Genomic DNA, 17693 nt, shown 5'->3' on the forward strand with positions numbered 1-17693 from the left:
AGTGAGTTACTTTCACTCACGTGAAAGGGAAATGGAAAAGTCATATTTTACATAAAATTTAATTTAATTTGTTGAGAGATAAATTGTTTTCACTATCATTTTTAAGTCTTATAAGTAGTAATAAATTATCTTATTATTCTCTTAGTTTTTCTCTTATCGTTTATCTTTTTTCAAATTATGGACCAAATTTTATTACAAAAATTATTGTAGGTATTAAAAACTGAGCTTTAGAACAGTTCAATAAAAGGTGAATGCATCAAGTTTTGCATAAAAACTCTAAGGAACTGAAACTGGAGACTATTAAAAAAAAGATGGATCTAGGAGAGTTAAAATCAAAACAATTATATATTAATTTATGTTCAGATGATTCAGATTCGGATGAAAGTTATAATCTAACTGATTTTCAAACACCATTATTGAGTGAAAATACAGAACCTTTTAGTACTACATCTGTCTTTAATGTTGATAAATCTCCATGTACAATGATCAATATAGAAATTTCTGAAGGAAGTAATATTTCCAATAACAACTTAGATTTTGCACAAAGTATACAAGAAGAAGATGACATAATTTTATCCCAATCTGATGATAAATGTGCAAGAAAAGATACCAAACATTTAAATAGTCAGATGAAAGATTTCAATAATACTAATGATATATATGAGAGAGAAACTACAGAATGTTTAAATGTTCCAATGACAGGTTCTAGTAAAAATTTTAAAAATAATATTACTCATACTCTTAATAAGAGAATAGTAGAAGAGACTGATCAGATATGTAGTCTTCTTCCCAATTATGAATATACAACAGTGCTTGCTACTCTGCATAAAAATTGTCATGCAGAGAATCGTATAGAACTCTCTCTATGGGATTTACTACCCTATAAAAGGCCAGTAGCAAAGATTCCATTTAAGAGAAAGTTTGTAGATGATAGTTCTGAAGAAAATAAATATATTTCTTCCAAAGTATCATCTCCTAAAGCTTGTGCATCTCAAGGTGATGTCTGCATTGAAGAATCAAACACTTCCTCTTTGGGTTTAGAAATTGACTTGTGTGATGAAGATGTAATAATGAATGATAACAATTTACCAAAGAAGAAAAATGATAAATTAAAACAACAATCAAGAAGAGATAATCTTCAGTTCAATTCAAATGGAATATTACGTCCAGCAAAATTACTAACTAGCCATAATTCACAACATATTGAACATATTACTGCATGTAACTCCTATTCTATTCTGTCTCCATCAAAATTAACATATGTTACTGCACCGCAACAAGGAATGTATAACAATAAGAAATTTACAGGGAATAAAAATATGTCTTTTGGAAGAAATGTATTTCAATCTAACTCAACAAGCTTAACTCTACAGAACAATAATAGTTCTACAAGACATATATTGCATGATTATATGGAGTATTTACAGTTTATGCAAAATGTTAAAAAGAAGCGGACATCTCATAAATTTGAGAATTTTAAAATAAGAAATAATGAAAATATAGGTAATACAAACAGAGTATCTAAGCAGTCATCTAACTCATTCAATCACAGTCCTTTGCTTAAAATAAAAAGAACCTCAAATATTGTGGCAAATGAAGCTGTGGCAGCAGAAACTATGTCAACTGAAGCTGTGGCAGCAGAAACTATGTCAACTGAAGCTGTGGCAGTAGAAGGTATGTCAACTGAAGCTGTGGCAGTAGAAGGTATGTCAACTGAAGCTGTGTTAACTGATTTAGCAAGTTTCAATGATTTAGTTCCTGTTATACCATCCACAACATCAAGGGTAGATAACAATGATGCTTCCATAACTGCTCCCTTCATTAGTAGTACGAATTCCAATGATGTTTCAGTGAAAATTTTTGATGAACCATCAACTTCTACTGCTGTTCCTAATATAACACAAATTGAGGGTAAACACGAAGAAATTAATAAACAGGAAAATATTGTTTTACCTCCAGAATATCAAGAAGTATATGAAAGAATAGTAACTATATTTCCTACATTAGATGAAAATCATCTTAAGAAAATATGTGCAAACACACTAACAGTAATCGAAATAGATAAATCTAACAGTTTAGATTTGCTGCAAACATTAATTGAATTTATACTTGAAAATATAAAATCATGTCCAAAAAAAGTTCAGAAGAAGGAAAATTATAATAAAGATAAACAGTATGCTTACTTATTAGATATTTTTCCTAATGCAGACTCAATGTATTTAATGAAAATTGTAGAAAGCTTAGATGACAATGAGTCTGCTATAATGAATTATATACAATCTCAATGTGAAAATCCAACTTACCTGACGAAAGAGGAGCAATTACGAAGGATGAGAATTTCTGAGCAACAGAAGCAATATACTAGTAAATTTGACGTGAAACAATTTTTAAAGATATTTCCAGATCCATTCAAACATTTTGAGGATATAAATAGGCAGTGTAAATATAGTCCTGATGCAGTCAATTTTCTTAAATATCATTATAAGAAGATTAAGGTATGCCTCTTAAAGTACAGTATCTTGCTTGTGCCATGGAAAAAATATTATTTAAAACTTACAGGAACAAACTTTGTTGACATGTTACAAATCACACAAGTATCACTTAACTTCCACTGTGAAAGCATTAAAATGTTTAGTGTCAGATGAGAATGTAATACACTCAACACAGTCTTGGAAACAGTACCTAACAGAAGATATTCCTCTATTACAAGAATGTGCATTTATAACGTATCAAGAACAGATAAGGGAATATATGAATAAATTAAAAGAAGAGGAAACTCGAGAATTTGAAAAATTAAAGGTAATATGTTATCTTTGCAACAAAGTGAACAAGAAAAATGAAACTTGTTTTATATTTGTATTTAATAGAGAAATAATGAACTTTTGGAGTGTCAATGTTGTTACAATGATGAATGTATGTCATCTAAATGTTCAACTTGTGATGATGGGCATATATTTTGTAATTCGTGCATTATAAAAGGCATAGAATCAAAGTTGGCAATGGGAGAGACAAATATTTCATGTTTTGTGGAATGTGATGGACAATTTCCTCTTTCTACACTTCAGGAGGTACTATCGCCAATACAGTTTAGCGCGCTTCTTGCCAAAAAACAAGAAGCTGAAGTAATGGCTGCTTCAATAGAAGGTTTAGTTTCTTGCCCATTTTGTCATTTTGCATCTATACCTCCTCCAGAAGACAAAATTTTTAAGTGTCTTAATTCTGAATGTATGAAAGAGTCATGCCGGTGAGTTCAAAGTAAAACAGCATATTAATGTTTGTGAAATTTGATATACTCTAAATTTTATATAAGAGAATTTTATGTTATCGTATCGTCTAATATTACCGCTATCATTAGATCATGTAAAATGCTAAATCATGTGCCGTTCAAGTGCTATGAAAAAGAATCCGATAAAGCACGCATACTTTTGGAGGAAAAAATGACAGAAGCACTTGTACGTAAATGCTATCACTGCCACCGTCCATACTTCAAAGAAGATGGATGTAACAAAATCAGATGTAGCTGTGGTGCTCTAATGTGTTACATATGTAACAAACCAGTAATTTCATACAGCCATTTTGACAATGGCGTAACCCGAAATTCAAATCTGTAAGTAATACAGATCGATCTGTTTCTTGAGCCTATCGTATTAAATAAATATAACTTTGAAATTATTCCCATAGTTGTCCATTGAACAGTGATAGTCGTTACATAAATGATGCGGTAGTTCAAGCAGTCGCTGAAAAAACTATAAAACGCATAAAAGAGGAAGAACCTAACGCGAAATTAGATACGTCTCATCTTGTGACACACAGCAGCTCTTCGCTGACGGATCGAGGGCTTTTGGTAAGATCGTAATAATGAATATGGTGATACTATGCATTTTCCTTTTTTGCTAGATGTTTATTTATTTTACAGGATCGAGTAAACGAAGTAGTAAAATTCGATACATAGTTATTTTCTTCTGATGATTAGAAAATATTCTATAATTGATAGTAATGAAATCTTTTTTAAGATTTATGAATGAAATCTATATTTTTTCATGAAGACCTTTTAATAATTAAGATAAATGGTATAGAGTTTCAACAAATGATTAATGTTTATTAACAAGATTAAGAAGCAAAGAGAAAGGTATTCTTGTGTTTATATTTATTAGCATGTAAAGTTGTTTAATATATTGTAAAGATTGAAGTATAGTGTTAATTATGAAAATAGAGGTTATATGTATTATGTATTTTAATAGTTTGCAATCTTTATTTAACACATTGTTCATTATTCATTTAATTGGGATTAAATCTAATATCGATAAGACCTTCCCCTGCATGTTGAAGAGGAGATTCATCCTTTTTAGTCTCAGTAGTGGGATTATTTGGTAATGGAGTGGTTGTAGCAGGATTTATATTATTCCCATGATTAGGATTCATACTATTAGGTTTTAGATTGTTAGAATTGTCATTATTATTAGAATTTGACCATGTTCCCTGTGGAAGCGGTTGCTCATTTATAAAAGTCTGTGCTCCATCAACAGCAGTTACAATTATCTGTAAATTATTTCATATGTTTTACAATCATCAATATTATAATTAATTAATAAATGTCTATACCATGTCACGTGTCCTTTGGTTTTGGCAAATCCATTCAGCGTTCCTGATATCGCCCTGTTGTGGGTAAGAATGCCAGTTTTGGTGATGATGCCTTCCAAGTCCAAGACCAGGAAATGGGAATGGTGGTCCAGGTGGTTGAAACGATTGTCCCGGTGGTTGAAATGATTGTCCAGGTGGTTGGAAAGGTTGTCCTGGTAGTTGAACTGGTCCTTTCCACCTATTATTAATATTATCACTCCACCAAAGGGCGCCTTCGACCACCGTCAGTAAGAGAGGCAAAGCGAGAACGTTTTTCATATTCTGTTGTAATACACAGACGTTTTCTAAGTAATAAACTCAAACTTGAAGCGACGGATGATAAGTTAATAATTAAAAATTGAAAATAATATTAAAATTCAAGTAGTATTGAAAAAGTTACGTTCCCGTGGAAATGTATAATTTCGCATGCAGCGACGCAATAGACTCGCGGAGCACTGTGTCGTAGTAATTCTTAAACATCTTTGCTTGAATTGGCGAACAGGAAAATCGTTGCATTTGATGCAATCTATAATTTCAGCTTTCACGTAACACAGAAGATTGTGAGCACAAGAAAATCTTTGTTGCCAAACAGTGACTCATCTTTGAGGAAAATCCGATATTGCCTTGGCTACTCACTTGTGAAGTTTCAGTTCTGTATAAAATCTCTCAGTTTGATATAAAATCCAGTCAACGTTGAACTTGCTAAGTGGCAAAGCTTCGATTGAACTAGCCAAGGTACACTTAATACCCAGAATCCGTGAATACCCCGAGCGGTTAATTAATTATAATTTATGCCGAATATAATGTTAGTCTTTCAGCGTTAATGCTGTGAAAGGTCACTATGAGTCGCCGAATTTTGCAATCAGCTTTGTGTATTAACGATTTGCTCTCAGGCACACATCATTGCATGCAACACAATGGTAAAATAAATTTAAAAATATCAGATACTTTGCACACAATGAACTCGTTAAAAATTCATCTTTGGGTAAACATTATTTTGATATATGGGGTTTAAAAAAAGATACACGAATGTTTCTTAGCGCTCTGTATTGTACTTATTATTTATATTTCTACAATTTCACAGTGAACATTTAAATCTAAAAGATTCCTAATCTAAAGAGATTCTTTTATATCAGGAAATAACTCCAATATTTGTTGAATCACGGGATCTTCTATTATTTCTAGCAGTTTGTCTTCAGGTATCACAGATACCACATGTTCTACTAATGTCTTCAAGAATTCGATCTTTTCTTTCTTGATAAAATCGAATGAGGTTGGTTTGATTTCCGTTATTGGAGTCTCGATAATTTTGAGAGTTCCCCTGATGATATTAACCATTGGATCGATCACAAACTTCTTCTTTAATGCAGAGTTCTGCATTTTGTAGAGCATCGTGAGCCCGTCCTTAGATAATTTTTCACTGATAATGAGATCGTTCGAGGAACTTGATGGCGGCATTGACAAAGAAATCTAAAATAATTCGAATTGTTTGATGAATTTTTTGTGGTTTATATAATACCTATGTTTAAGATTATTATGCAATGGAAGATGAGTTAGAATTTATCTAGACTTCTTTGCATCAATCAATAACAATTATCTTTCAGTATCAATAAAGGAATACTAGTTAATCATACATTCATTGTGAAATGAGATATTCTTAAGTGAATTGATTATTCATGTATGTAAACGTTACAGGGTTACCTGTAAGCAAACATTTTATTGAGTATGATTCACTGTGCATAATGGAATAATGGTCCTCCACAATTTGAAAGATTTTGTTGCTGACAAGAAGTGGAATAAGACGACCATAGATAAACAAAAATTCTTTGAACATCGAAAAGTGAAAATGTAACTTACTTGAATGTAACCCACGAAGTATAAGACTACTGTCAATGACTTCATGTTTGAAGGAAATATCATTCCATATTACTTTTGGCCAGCGTGTTATATACCCTAGTTCTGAGCTTTCGCAATAGTCTTTAAACTTTCCCTAATTGACACACGAATTCCAAGCAAGCTCTATTTTCTTCATTTTCCATTTCTTCATCTCCTTTTAATTTTTTCGTTTCTTCACTTCCTCATTTCTTCTTTTCTTTCCTTTTTCTCTTCCATCAAGTGATATTTTAATAATATAATACCAGCAATGAAAAAGGAACAAACTACGATCTCAATATTAAAAAATTATATTCTCAAAAAATTCATACCGTAATATTGCTCAAGAAAATAAACGATATAAAGGTCCCTCAAAAAGAAAAATCAGAAATGAAAATCAATTGTAACAACGTTTTCAATATAAACATCGATTAAATCATTTTCCATTGTCAGGGATCTTCAACTTCTCTTTTTCCTTTAAAAGGCTCTCAGTTTCTAAAATACGAGTATCTTTATTGTCATTGACACTCCCATAGTTGATTGTAGTCTCGTTCAGTAGCCTTCTCAGCTTCTCCTCGTCATTCTTCCGGAAGTAGCCGTCTTCCACGACGAAAGTCGCTGTCATGAGTATAGAGACCCCGGCGAAGATCACCCACATGATCAGTTCCAACGTGACCTGTTTTATAAACGAGTCGTTACACGAAAGCTGTCGCAGTCAGGAACATTCAAGCAAGAAACCTCTACGATGGCTCTCAGAATAAGCTTCAGACGATCGTTGGCAGATATCCATTGCCAGAGCATGAAAGGCAGAAGTATGATTAGAAGCAGAGCATCTAGCACGTGTAACACGATAACTGATATCGAGTGTAACAATTTACCACACGATCTGGGACTAAAAATGGTAAAAATGGCAGCAAGTTACTGAAACTGTACATATTCTATTTTCTTATGATTTTCTTGGCGGTCAGGGTACCTGTTTCTTTCGACTGTATCTCTAATTTCAGCCACGTTGGTGGTATTGCTATTATCCATTTGGCTTTCTGTGGTTAGCGTTATAACCATTTTTCAGGAATTCCAGTTGGTTTATTTTAATGAGGTAATTCTTCCTTGATGAAGTGTAGTTAACATTGAGGCGTATATCATTATAGATTTGTCGTATCTGTTAACGTGGATATTTGTTGAAAATATAACTCAGAAAATATTATAAAGGGTTGGAGGCCACAATTTTTTGTCTGCTTTTGTTTTGTATTAATGTATATGGTGGAAGAAAATATTCGACTTTAGTAAACATTTCTGGTTTATTCAGTTATAGAATTTTATATGTAGAATATTCATTTCTAAGTTTCTATTACTAAATTACTATTTAAATATAATTTACTAATTACTTTCTAGTTGTATAAAGAACTAGAGTGTCTTAAGCCGCGCTCCCACAAAAAATAACTGCTAGCTAGTTTATTCGTTAAGCATAAAATTCCATTCAATTTTTTAAGAAGAACAATGTCTTCCTTTGATAAAAACATCAATTACTCAATAATTTGTATTTTCTTTTTTTTTCTTCAAGGCAATTGATTTTAAATACTATACTTCAGTGGCTCATATTCGAAAAAAATCTTGAATCTCCTTAAGCTCCATCGCGCAAGTGGGATCGCGGCTTAAAGTCACCTTCTCCACTTTTCGGTGTCGCTCTTCCGCGAGCGAGATTAATGCTCGAAGCGCATCCGCTTCAGGAATTGCGTTTATCGTGCATGGAATCGCATCAATCACGCTCATCGACAATAACAAATGGAATTGTTCTTACGATGAACGCGCGAGGAATGGCTTTCTCTTATGGCACAAAATGACTGGGGCTGAGTCAATCTTATCGCGATGATCAAGGTTCCTGGTTTCGAAACCAAGCAAAACCGCTATGCTCGTTTGCGCGGATTGTAAAGTGCCTGGCTTCCACATACGTCGACAATCATTATCGGTGCTTCTGTCGATCGATGATTAAAAGCGAGCTACGTCATCGGGAGAAAGGAGACTTCAGTAAACTGGTCGTCGGTCCTGGCAAGGTTTCTGACTCGCTTGATAACCGTGAATTTGATTCCTGCCTCGCTGTTGCCTCTTCGCTATCTGTTGCCTGTAGACGAACAGCGGTCTGAACACTTTGGCGTCCTGTGCTTCCAGATCCTCTGTGTTTTTCTTCCCCTCTTCGTTGCCTTCCTGCTTCTCGATGGACTCGATGGACCTAACCAGTCTTGGTCCTGGACCTCTTGGAACTTGGTGCATCGCTGTGGGGCGTAGCACCCTCTGGATCTCTCCGTTGGATTCGAGATGCTCCTTCGATTTTCCATAGGCTTCGATCTGCAAAAGTTGTACGATGAGGAATGGGAAATATAGAGTATGATACAGAGGGGCTATAATATGATAATAATAATTGTTTCTACAGGTGGAGGGTTTTTGGAGTTTTGGAGCTCATCTTCATTTTTTTAAGTGGCATGCTTTATTTTTCTAGTCTCAGTAAAATGCCGATAATAGATAAGAGGACAAAATAACTATAGCTGAAGCATAGTTTAACTCAAGACCCAAAAAATGGTAACATATTTTTAGTTTTCTTTTACCGCACGAGCAACTCTTGAATCAAGACCACTCTTCCCTTCAGCCTCCGCCTGCATCCTCTCAATATGGCCATTGTTCTTCAGGATCTTCTTCTGCATTCCGTATGCTCGAATCCCAGGAAAATCCTCCTCAGAGTTGATGTTAATTTTCTCGACTTTTCCATCGAAGTTATGTTGATCTTTTATGTGCAGTCTTTGAGTGGGGCTGTTTCCTCTGAACCTTCTTGGAAGTCGAACTGGGTTGATATCTGCGCCTTCTGACTTCGGCTCCGCAGAATCAGAGTGATCCTCGAGAGACTCTCTCCTCAAGAGTCTTCTTGCGGCATTTGCTTCGAATATCGAAGCCAAGCAAAGCAGCTAGAATGTAGAAAAGGCAGAGATTAAGTGAGTGCAATTTTTCAGTTCTTTTATCGCCTTCAATTAAAGTTGTGACGAAGGAGAATTAGACCTGTTGTGGTTTGGTGATAATTGTTATCAGACATGCAAGAGATTACGAACTTCCTTTTGCGCTGTTGGTTTCAGGGACTATGGCACTCTTTTAATATCCTTAGGCATGCTTTTTAATATTATGCTTGGGAGAAGCAGGTATGGCAGAATATTTCTTCAATTTAGGGTTGCTGTTTTCTTGAAGATAATAGTATTTTTAGTATAATAGTGTAAATTTAATATTTTTTTCAAGGTAATTGTTAAGGGAAGAAGTAAGAACGAATACCTAAATAGTGGAGGAAAAACCTCAATCATAGATTAAAGAGTGAATTAGTGCTCTTGGAAAGAAATGAAGAAAACAGAATTATGCCACTAGAAAGAGTTTCAGACACTCAGAGTTCAGTAGTGTATAAAATATAATGCATTAGACATTTCTTCATCACATTACTGTGATTCTTTCTTCTAAAAAATCTCCTAAATTTCTGTCTGAAAAATTGTAATACCTCTCCTCATTCAATTTATATTCTCTTACCATTAATAGCGTCCACACGTTGCGGTTCATCTTCACTCGCAGGAGCGTCAGAGCAGATTCTGTTCTTGCCGAGACTTAGATCACGATTGAGGGAGCAGATTGGCCGAGCACCAGTTATATACGTACCGCGTTTATGATCTCGAAGAACGCAATTGAGCTCGCCTCGGTATGCAGATACCCTGGGCAGAGAGGGGAAACGAATCCTGCTGTTCGCGGCAAGTATTCCGTCTACGAAAGCGTCGGTGACGAGAAGTGAGTCATCCTCGTGGACGATCCTCGAGGAAAGGCAGAGAAAGATGGTTCTTTTGCTTCACCTTCGCTGAGAACAGGCTTTCGTGAAAACTCTCTCGTACACCTTGGTCTCTTCGATGATCTTGGCTGTCGTCAGGGATCCACTGACCTCTAGCTTCGCGCAATCTGATACTGGAGTCTTCTATTTCCGTTCCTTTTTTCCTGCTTAGAGAATTCTAGTCGAAGGAGAACTTCTGTGCAGTGGAAAATTAATTTCTTCATCGAGAGAGAAGGAAATGGATTTTTTTGCATTTCAGTTTCACATTATCATTAGAATTAGTGTGAAGTCTACTTTTTAGGAACCAAAATCATGATATTTTAATTTCTCAAGAAGTGTAAGAGGATTCTTGCAAATATTAGGGATATTCTCTGCAATTTTAAGCCATTAATCCATTTCTTCTTTTTCTTTTTCTTTTGTGTAGAGATATTCCTCATTACTATGCCCAATTACGCAGTCCTTTTTTATGAGTCAGCACATCAGGTTGAAAGAGTCTTCCCATGAATTTTTCCTGAACGAGTTAACGTGTTTCACAGGTGTGAAACGTCGAGTCATTCGGTTGTTAAATATTTCCTCAACACCCTTGCCATTTGGCGCACATATGCTCGAGATTCTTAATGGCCATTGACGATCAGGATGAATGGGTTAAATGAAAAAGTGAATGACTAACTATTCAGCTTGGGTCCATTAACGATGTCGCGTTAATCGTCCTTCCTAGAGCTTCATCGGAATACATTCGTGGAAAACTCGTTTCCGATTAATCGTCGAGCGTAAACATCGTTAATTCTTCTGCATATCTAGATTGCTATCGTGATCTGTGGGGTTAAATCGATACAGCTGCTGTTGGTGAACTTATTGGTGACTATAGCCTAGAAAAATTGTTGACGACTCTTTGGTAGTTTTATTTCAAAACTAAATTAATTTTAGTAGAAATATTAACATAAATGAATCGAAAAATATCAAAAAAAATTGTAAGCTACAGACTTAAAAGAAGAATATTGAAAAATTGGAAACTCCAGAAAGAAAATTTATAATACAAATTTAAATTCGTTTATAGCTTATTTATTACAACAGTAAATTACAATTAGCAAATCACGTTTTCTTCCTCTTCTCAGTAATCCTCGTAATGAGATCTGTAATAATTTCTTCTAGGATAGTAATCGTAATCACGGTAAGGTTTGTAGCCATATCTCCTGTTGCCTCCACTTTCGCGATATCTAGATCTCTCTTGCGACTCTTGTCGATATCTGAACAGAGGTCTGAAGATGATATCCTCAGCCACGTCCATGTCCCCAGTGTTTCTTGAGTCGACCACGGACTCATCTGGAAAAATTGGAGCAACAATCTCCCATCGTGGAACTACTACAGGTGCCAGGAACACTTGTTCAGTGACCAACCTCGAAGCTTCCAGTTCTGGCGACAGAGGAGCTAGCCAGGTTCCCTGAGTCGAAGATGAATCGATTGCCATCTGAAAGTAACAGAGTTCTTCATTGTTACTTATTTTCTGTGTGATTTAATACACTTTGGTTCTGGGGTCTAGATATGTCACAGAGGCAGAAGAGAAAAAGAGAAAAAAATATAGTCATTATTAAGAGAAAGTTTGGAAATTCCTAAAGGAAGAACCTTCTAGGAATTCCCCAAAATAAATTCCCCAAACTAGACCACCATGACAGCTTAAAAAGTAAGATAAATTTCATTTCTTTAGTGTACCAATTAATTTAAGTCACTCTTATTAACATATGTAGTAGACCCAGTGGTCCCAGAATACCACCTTCCCAAAGCTCCTCTCGCCTCAAGACACAAGAGGCCCTAAGTTACCATTTCTTCTTTCTCTTCTCCCAACTCCTAGCCTCTGGCTCTTCAAGAAGGAACGTGGAATAAAACTGATAAAGTGGATGCTTTGCTACGTTCGTTTTATTGACAGGACTAACACGTATATTTATCGTGCCCTTTCTCATACAGTTTCCCAGTAATTGCTCGATGGTTTTACCTCTGGCGAGGATGTCCGATAACCAGGCTCAACCGCTAGGGAGGTCTGCTCGATGAAACTTTGGGCTTTCCTTTGAATCTTGTCACTGTTGTCTTCTAAAAATTGTACTTGGCTCTTCAAGGCATCGTTGTTCAGCTGATTGGGCAGAATAGCCACTATAGGTGTGTTCACCTTGTCCTTCTTGACGTTGGATGGGTCGATGACCGCCACGATCGGGACAGCTATCTTCTTTGACTCGTCTTCCGGTTGTGGTGCGTCAGAGCTGATTTTGTCTTCCAAGAATTTCATTTCTGTGTTAGACTCCTTGCGTAGTAGTGTGTTCGTGGTGATTGCTTCTGGTGGAGGTGGTAACTCATTTGCTGCCTCTTGTGCCACATTTCCGGTTTCCTGGAAATTCAAGAGGACTTCGTTCTGGAATTGAAACGAATAATTAATCCTGGAATATTTGTATTTCTTACTTCTGGGAGTGGTCTAGCTAAAAACTCTAAAAAAATTAAGTGTATTCCTTACGTTGGCTGCACCAATGTTACTTTATTTTTCTATCTACTTTTACAGTGTGCAATATGAACTTAAGTGTCTTATATAATAATCTTGTACTTGTCAAAGGAGTAAATGAAAAGAGACTGGTGGGAGATAATAATTGAACTGACACCTCAGTGATTCAGAATCTTATTACGTAATGAATAATGGATTTATGTCTCCTTACAAATTCGATTGGACATTTCTCGACATGATTTATCGTAAATAGAGATCTCAGGCAACGGAATGTATCGGGTGAATTATTATTCTGTACCTCGGGCGCATATCCATCATTGCCCTCGAACAATGACAGGTTTTCAGGCGAGGAGAACTCGGTGGCTGCCTCTGCCTCCTTGGCTTCCGTGATATTCTTTCGAACGTCCTCGAGGTTCTCGTTAGGGACCACCAGCAGGTGTTCTCTCTTCGAAAGTATCTAAAACATAGAAATCGATGAAATATTATTGTTCTCCTTTTTCCACGTTTTAAAAAGTCTTCTGGTCACAAAAAATAATTAAGTATATCAGTAATTAAATATAATTCTAAATATTGATTTCTTTTACTTTATTCGGATCGTTGGCTGGCATTATGTAAACTTTCTTCTTCACCACGAGCCCATTTAGTGACCCACTGCTAGCTGCAGTATGCACTGCGTCCTGAACGACTGGGTCCTGGACAACAGCAGCAATAGTTTCGTTCTTATCGCGTGGAGTCGGTGGTAGAAGGCTCTCCAGATCCTCAGGATCAATGGGTTTCGCTTCTGAAGAGCCTCCATAAATTAATATCGAGTAAAGAACGAACTGAAAAGTCATAATCTGAAACTAAAAACGTGGGATTGAAAAAAACTGGTAACTTAAATTAAAACGAAATATGAAATTATTTTTCTATGGCTGAAGGTCTAAAGAAAACTTGAAAATTAATTTTTTAATGACTAAAAAAATTGCAATTTGGGCAATTATGTTATATAATATTGCAACACTTGGAATATTTAATATTATATTTGTATTCTTCTATAGTACCATTTTGTGCATCATCCCAGCAGCCCCAGTTTCTTCTCAAACTTCAAAACTGCCTTTTGCGACGCAGTGTCTCCCGAATCCTCTGAATTCGATTGAAACTTTGTCGATGTTTCTTCTAGTCTGGCCACAGATAACCGTTCGTTCGTGTTTTATACCGAGTACCGAAAGAATTATCGTTGTTCTGCTAACAGACGTGAGTATCAACCTTGCGGTACATCACTTTGGCCGCGGCTGCACCTTGAACCTGGTGTCCACATTTCTGTTTGCTGTTTCTGAATTCGAGTCTGAAACTCTGAAATCCAAAATTATTTTTAAGCTATGCCACACACTTTAATCAGGTCTGCATTAAAGCTTCCACGATCACTATTTGAAAAAAAAACAATACTTCTATTTTTTAAGTGAAATAAATTATCACAGTGGAAAAGGAAAAATGATAGACACTGACAGAAGAAATTTTCCATGAACAAGTTTCCATTATTTGTTTCCCATGACCAGGCAGATTTGAAGACTCATCTCTTCAAGGAACTCTCATTATTTAGGATCGTTCTAGATCGTCGAGATCGTTCCAACACTAATCTCGCACTTAGTGCCTCGTTAGTAGCATTAAAAATGTTTAGCGATCGATTTAGCAGTTTCTTCCGCTTATAAAAGAGGCAGCACCTCTTCCCAGTTCCTCAGTTCTCGACAGATCCTCGACCAGCGTTTCCAAAATCGTTCGAAACATGGGATCCTCTATCTTTTTCCTTAGCTTGCTCTTCCTGAAGGCTATGTGCTCAGGCAGCGAGCAGGAAGTGGGAACAATCTCACCACTGCTAACTCTCGACACAATTAAATCTACTTCTGATCTAGACACGGTCACCTCTCCTTTTAATATCAAGGAAAATATCAAGGAAATGTCCACTGATCCCAACGAGGAACCTAATTCACTAGCTTCCAATAGAAAGTCCTCAGGTTCCAAGGAAGAAAACGAAGAAGGTATATCAGCCATTCAAGCAGCTTCCAAAAGTCTCTCTTTGACATCTGAGGCACCTGGAACTGCAAATTCTGTCGATGGGAAGTCAACTCAAGCTCCTGGATACTCTGGAAGCAGCACTGAAGAGAAGCCATTGATCATAGATCTAAGACCCCTCCAGAAACTTCGCGAGCTAAGAGACGTTGAAGAGGAGGCTATGAACGATACCTTGGAAGACGACTGGTCTGACTCCACTGAGCAAAGACCAGAGGATTCAGACCCTCCAAGTGCTTCTGGGGATTCATCGAACACAGAGGTTGAGGGCTCCACAGATTCCAACGAGTCCCCAGAAGTGGAAACTGTGGACGAGTCAGTGGATCCTGAACTCAGGGAAGAGAGGAAAATAAATTCCAAGGAGATCCTGGAAGCTTCTGAAGGAAGGCAAAGCAGGATGCTGGACGATTTCTACCGTCGACAATCTAAGAGATCGAGTGCAAACCCTCAGAGCCAACACTTCAATTTTATAAATATCCCAGTGTTCCCAGGGTAATAATGTTTGACTAAAAACAAGGGAATTGTTGGTAATGTATTAAATAACTGAATGAAGAAATAATAAAGGAAAACACGATTCTATTATTATAAGAAATTTATTTGTCTAATACTAAAAATGGTATCACAAACTCGGTTCGTCTATATTTAGCGATTAGCAGTATTTGCCATTTAAATACGGCTACATACGAAGTTTGCTTTGGTGGGTAGCTCTTAAAATTAAGGACTTAGAGTTAGGTTCTTAAGATCGAGGACTTAGAAGTATCGGCTTATAATCCTATGACTCATGCTCTCATCCTTTCACACACATTGTAATACGAGATTGTCTGGTACAAAAAAAATAATTTTACAAAAGTGTTCTCCCTATCGAATGGGTATAGTAACTTGAGGTATAGTCAGCAGTAGTTTCCTGCGTTAAAAGATTCTAAGGCGTTCGCGGACCCTTGCTTTGCTGCAGAAACGACCTGTTACTTCTTTTTGTCGCTGCAGAAATTGTTAGCTCGTCGAATTAACGAGTCTGTTATTTATATTCGCGTACTAACGAGATACTAAATGGCACAGCCTTCCTTAAGATTCGTTTACTTCCGTCTTCAATGGTTCCCCTTCCTCGAAGACTATTGTCATATTTTAGTTACCATTTGGTCCATTTCGCTGTGGTAAAAGCTCCAGTTTACGAGTAGCGAATGAAGTAGAGAAGAAATTTCGTCTTCCAATTGTTGCAACTGTTGGCAACAGAAGGAAGAGAAGCCAAGAAGAAGTATTTCCTCTTGACTTTCTTCTAATCTCAAAGATTTTCAGTTCTTGAATTCAGATCTGTTTTCCAGTTCCTCAGAAGTCATCAGAATTTCCATTAAAATTCTCTTCTGAAGCTTTCGATAATTCTAAACCTTTTAGTCTTCCGTCAGACTTCTTCCAAACGTCTCAAATCGTCTCTTAAATCTACAAAAAGAGGACTAAAACTTCTTACACCTAATCAATACTCAAAGTATCCTCGCTCCAAGGATCGCAAAAAAATCTCTTTGGCTTCCAAATCACTGTCCTTTGGCGTTTAAAAGTTGTCAAGAATTATCAGCTGGCTTTCTACGATTCAAAACCGATTCCCTCGTCGAATCGCTTCCCTGACGCGTTGCCTGTAGGCCAACTGTTGTCGATAGACGAACAGAGGTCGAAGGGCATAGGTGCCAGCTGCGGTTTCGAGGTCATCTTGCTCGTCGTCCTGCGCGTTGCGTTTCTGTATTTGGCTGACACCGGAAGTCTCCTCTGGAGAGCTTAGGGTACTCAAAAGCAGGGCGTACATCAGTGGAGATGACTCCTTCTGTGGCCCACCGTCGAAGCTAGTCGGTTCTTGGACAACGATCGGTATCCCCACGAGAGGAGCAGAATTGCTTTCAGGCCTGACTGGAAACGCGATGGCGCAGCCGAGGAGCGTGATGAGGACAACAATTGTGTTGGAGTTCTAGGGAGAAAAGATTCATAGTTTTAGAAATCTTGAGTGTTGAGTTTTATAGAGGGAATCTGTTCTAAATCCCATCTTTGATATTTTACTGTTTGTGTTCTTCAATGTATGAGGAGATTTTTAGGAAACTGAGTAGATACAGTGGACCTCGATTAAATACAAGACTTGAGACTTAATACAGAATTCGAATTTGAAACATCTTCCTGATAGAAAAATCTGTGGTGAATTAAGTCCCAATGAAGAATGGAATCAAGGTTCTACTCTAGTAATAATTATACTCAGAGATATGAAATTTATTAAAAGTGTGATACTTTGATTAGCAATATGTAAAATCTAATATTCAGAAAAAATCACTGAAGAACACTATTCTCAAAGCTTCTCTTCAACTAGCAATATCTCACAAAATAATCTTACCATCTTCGTGTCTGAATCGAAGTTTTCTTCCCTCAAATATCAAGTATGATGCCTGGGCTTGGAAGCTGAGAGATTCTCAAGTACCGAACTACGGTCAGCGATAGTATACAAGAAAGACGAAGTTTCTCTTAAGATATGCTCGTAGAGAACGAATAACCAAGCACTCGCGGCTTAAGAATATCTAGTGGATCCGTTGAGGATGGCTCTGTGGCAAGTTTATGCCTCTGGAAAGCATCCTTCCAGCATTTATACGAAACAATGACGTCAAACGGGAGCACGCTAATCGTACAGTGACGTATCGGCGGCAGGTGATAACTGACCTGGTAAACCAGAAATATTAATCGACTACGTGTGCATCCTCGAGAGTTGCATCCTATGCAGAGAAACAGCTTCTGTTTTTCTCGAGGCAAGGATAGGATCACTTGGCGAAAAAGGGGATGAGTCACGACCACGTACGACGC

At 36.7% G+C, this 17693-nt stretch overlaps 6 protein-coding genes across 7 annotated transcripts; 1 reads left to right on the forward strand and 5 right to left on the reverse strand.

The window, feature by feature from the left end:
• The first annotated feature begins 251 nt into the window (after window positions 1-251).
• On the forward strand, window positions 252-4052 carry LOC143188384 (uncharacterized). Its single transcript, XM_076392593.1, has 6 exons — window positions 252-2495; window positions 2560-2799; window positions 2868-3244; window positions 3356-3607; window positions 3682-3844; window positions 3917-4052. Exons 1-6 carry the CDS (start codon window positions 252-254, stop codon window positions 3950-3952), a joined length of 3312 nt encoding a protein of 1103 aa, XP_076248708.1. The 3' UTR covers window positions 3953-4052.
• A 226-nt stretch (window positions 4053-4278) lies between these two features.
• On the reverse strand, window positions 4279-5328 carry LOC143185252 (uncharacterized). 2 transcript variants are annotated; one of them, XM_076388106.1, is made up of 3 exons: window positions 5257-5328; window positions 4603-4902; window positions 4279-4539 (listed from the first exon to the last, which is right to left on the reverse strand). In XM_076388106.1, the coding sequence occupies exons 2-3, from the start codon at window positions 4897-4899 to the stop codon at window positions 4279-4281; spliced, it is 558 nt and encodes a 185-aa protein (XP_076244221.1). In that variant the 5' UTR covers window positions 4900-4902; window positions 5257-5328. The 2 variants fall into 2 exon arrangements, with proteins under 2 accessions (XP_076244221.1, XP_076244213.1); XM_076388098.1 differs by lacking the exon at window positions 5257-5328 and having other exon boundaries at window positions 4603-5077.
• A 1600-nt stretch (window positions 5329-6928) lies between these two features.
• LOC143188385 (uncharacterized) lies at window positions 6929-7392 on the reverse strand (the record flags this gene model as incomplete). Its single annotated transcript, XM_076392595.1, has 2 exons — window positions 6929-7168; window positions 7231-7392. Coding segments are annotated over 2 exons (402 nt in total), but the record flags the coding sequence as incomplete, so codon positions are not given.
• A 379-nt stretch (window positions 7393-7771) lies between these two features.
• LOC143188386 (uncharacterized) lies at window positions 7772-10560 on the reverse strand. The gene is made up of 6 exons (XM_076392596.1): window positions 10472-10560; window positions 10319-10425; window positions 10174-10275; window positions 10048-10121; window positions 9093-9446; window positions 7772-8835 (listed from the first exon to the last, which is right to left on the reverse strand). Exons 1-6 carry the CDS (start codon window positions 10558-10560, stop codon window positions 8515-8517), a joined length of 1047 nt encoding a protein of 348 aa, XP_076248711.1. The 3' UTR covers window positions 7772-8514.
• An 887-nt stretch (window positions 10561-11447) lies between these two features.
• Window positions 11448-13654, reverse strand: LOC143188276 (uncharacterized). Its single transcript, XM_076392470.1, has 4 exons — window positions 13406-13654; window positions 13047-13278; window positions 12327-12658; window positions 11448-11804 (listed from the first exon to the last, which is right to left on the reverse strand). The coding sequence occupies exons 1-4, from the start codon at window positions 13652-13654 to the stop codon at window positions 11448-11450; spliced, it is 1170 nt and encodes a 389-aa protein (XP_076248585.1).
• A 2369-nt stretch (window positions 13655-16023) lies between these two features.
• On the reverse strand, window positions 16024-17475 carry LOC143187706 (uncharacterized). The gene is made up of 2 exons (XM_076391932.1): window positions 17233-17475; window positions 16024-16818 (listed from the first exon to the last, which is right to left on the reverse strand). Exons 1-2 carry the CDS (start codon window positions 17233-17235, stop codon window positions 16450-16452), a joined length of 372 nt encoding a protein of 123 aa, XP_076248047.1. The 5' UTR covers window positions 17236-17475; the 3' UTR covers window positions 16024-16449.
• Window positions 17476-17693: the final 218 nt, after the last annotated feature.

Source organism: Calliopsis andreniformis, chromosome 2 (assembly GCF_051401765.1).
Source record: "Calliopsis andreniformis isolate RMS-2024a chromosome 2, iyCalAndr_principal, whole genome shotgun sequence".
NCBI classification, from domain to species: domain Eukaryota; kingdom Metazoa; phylum Arthropoda; class Insecta; order Hymenoptera; family Andrenidae; genus Calliopsis; species Calliopsis andreniformis.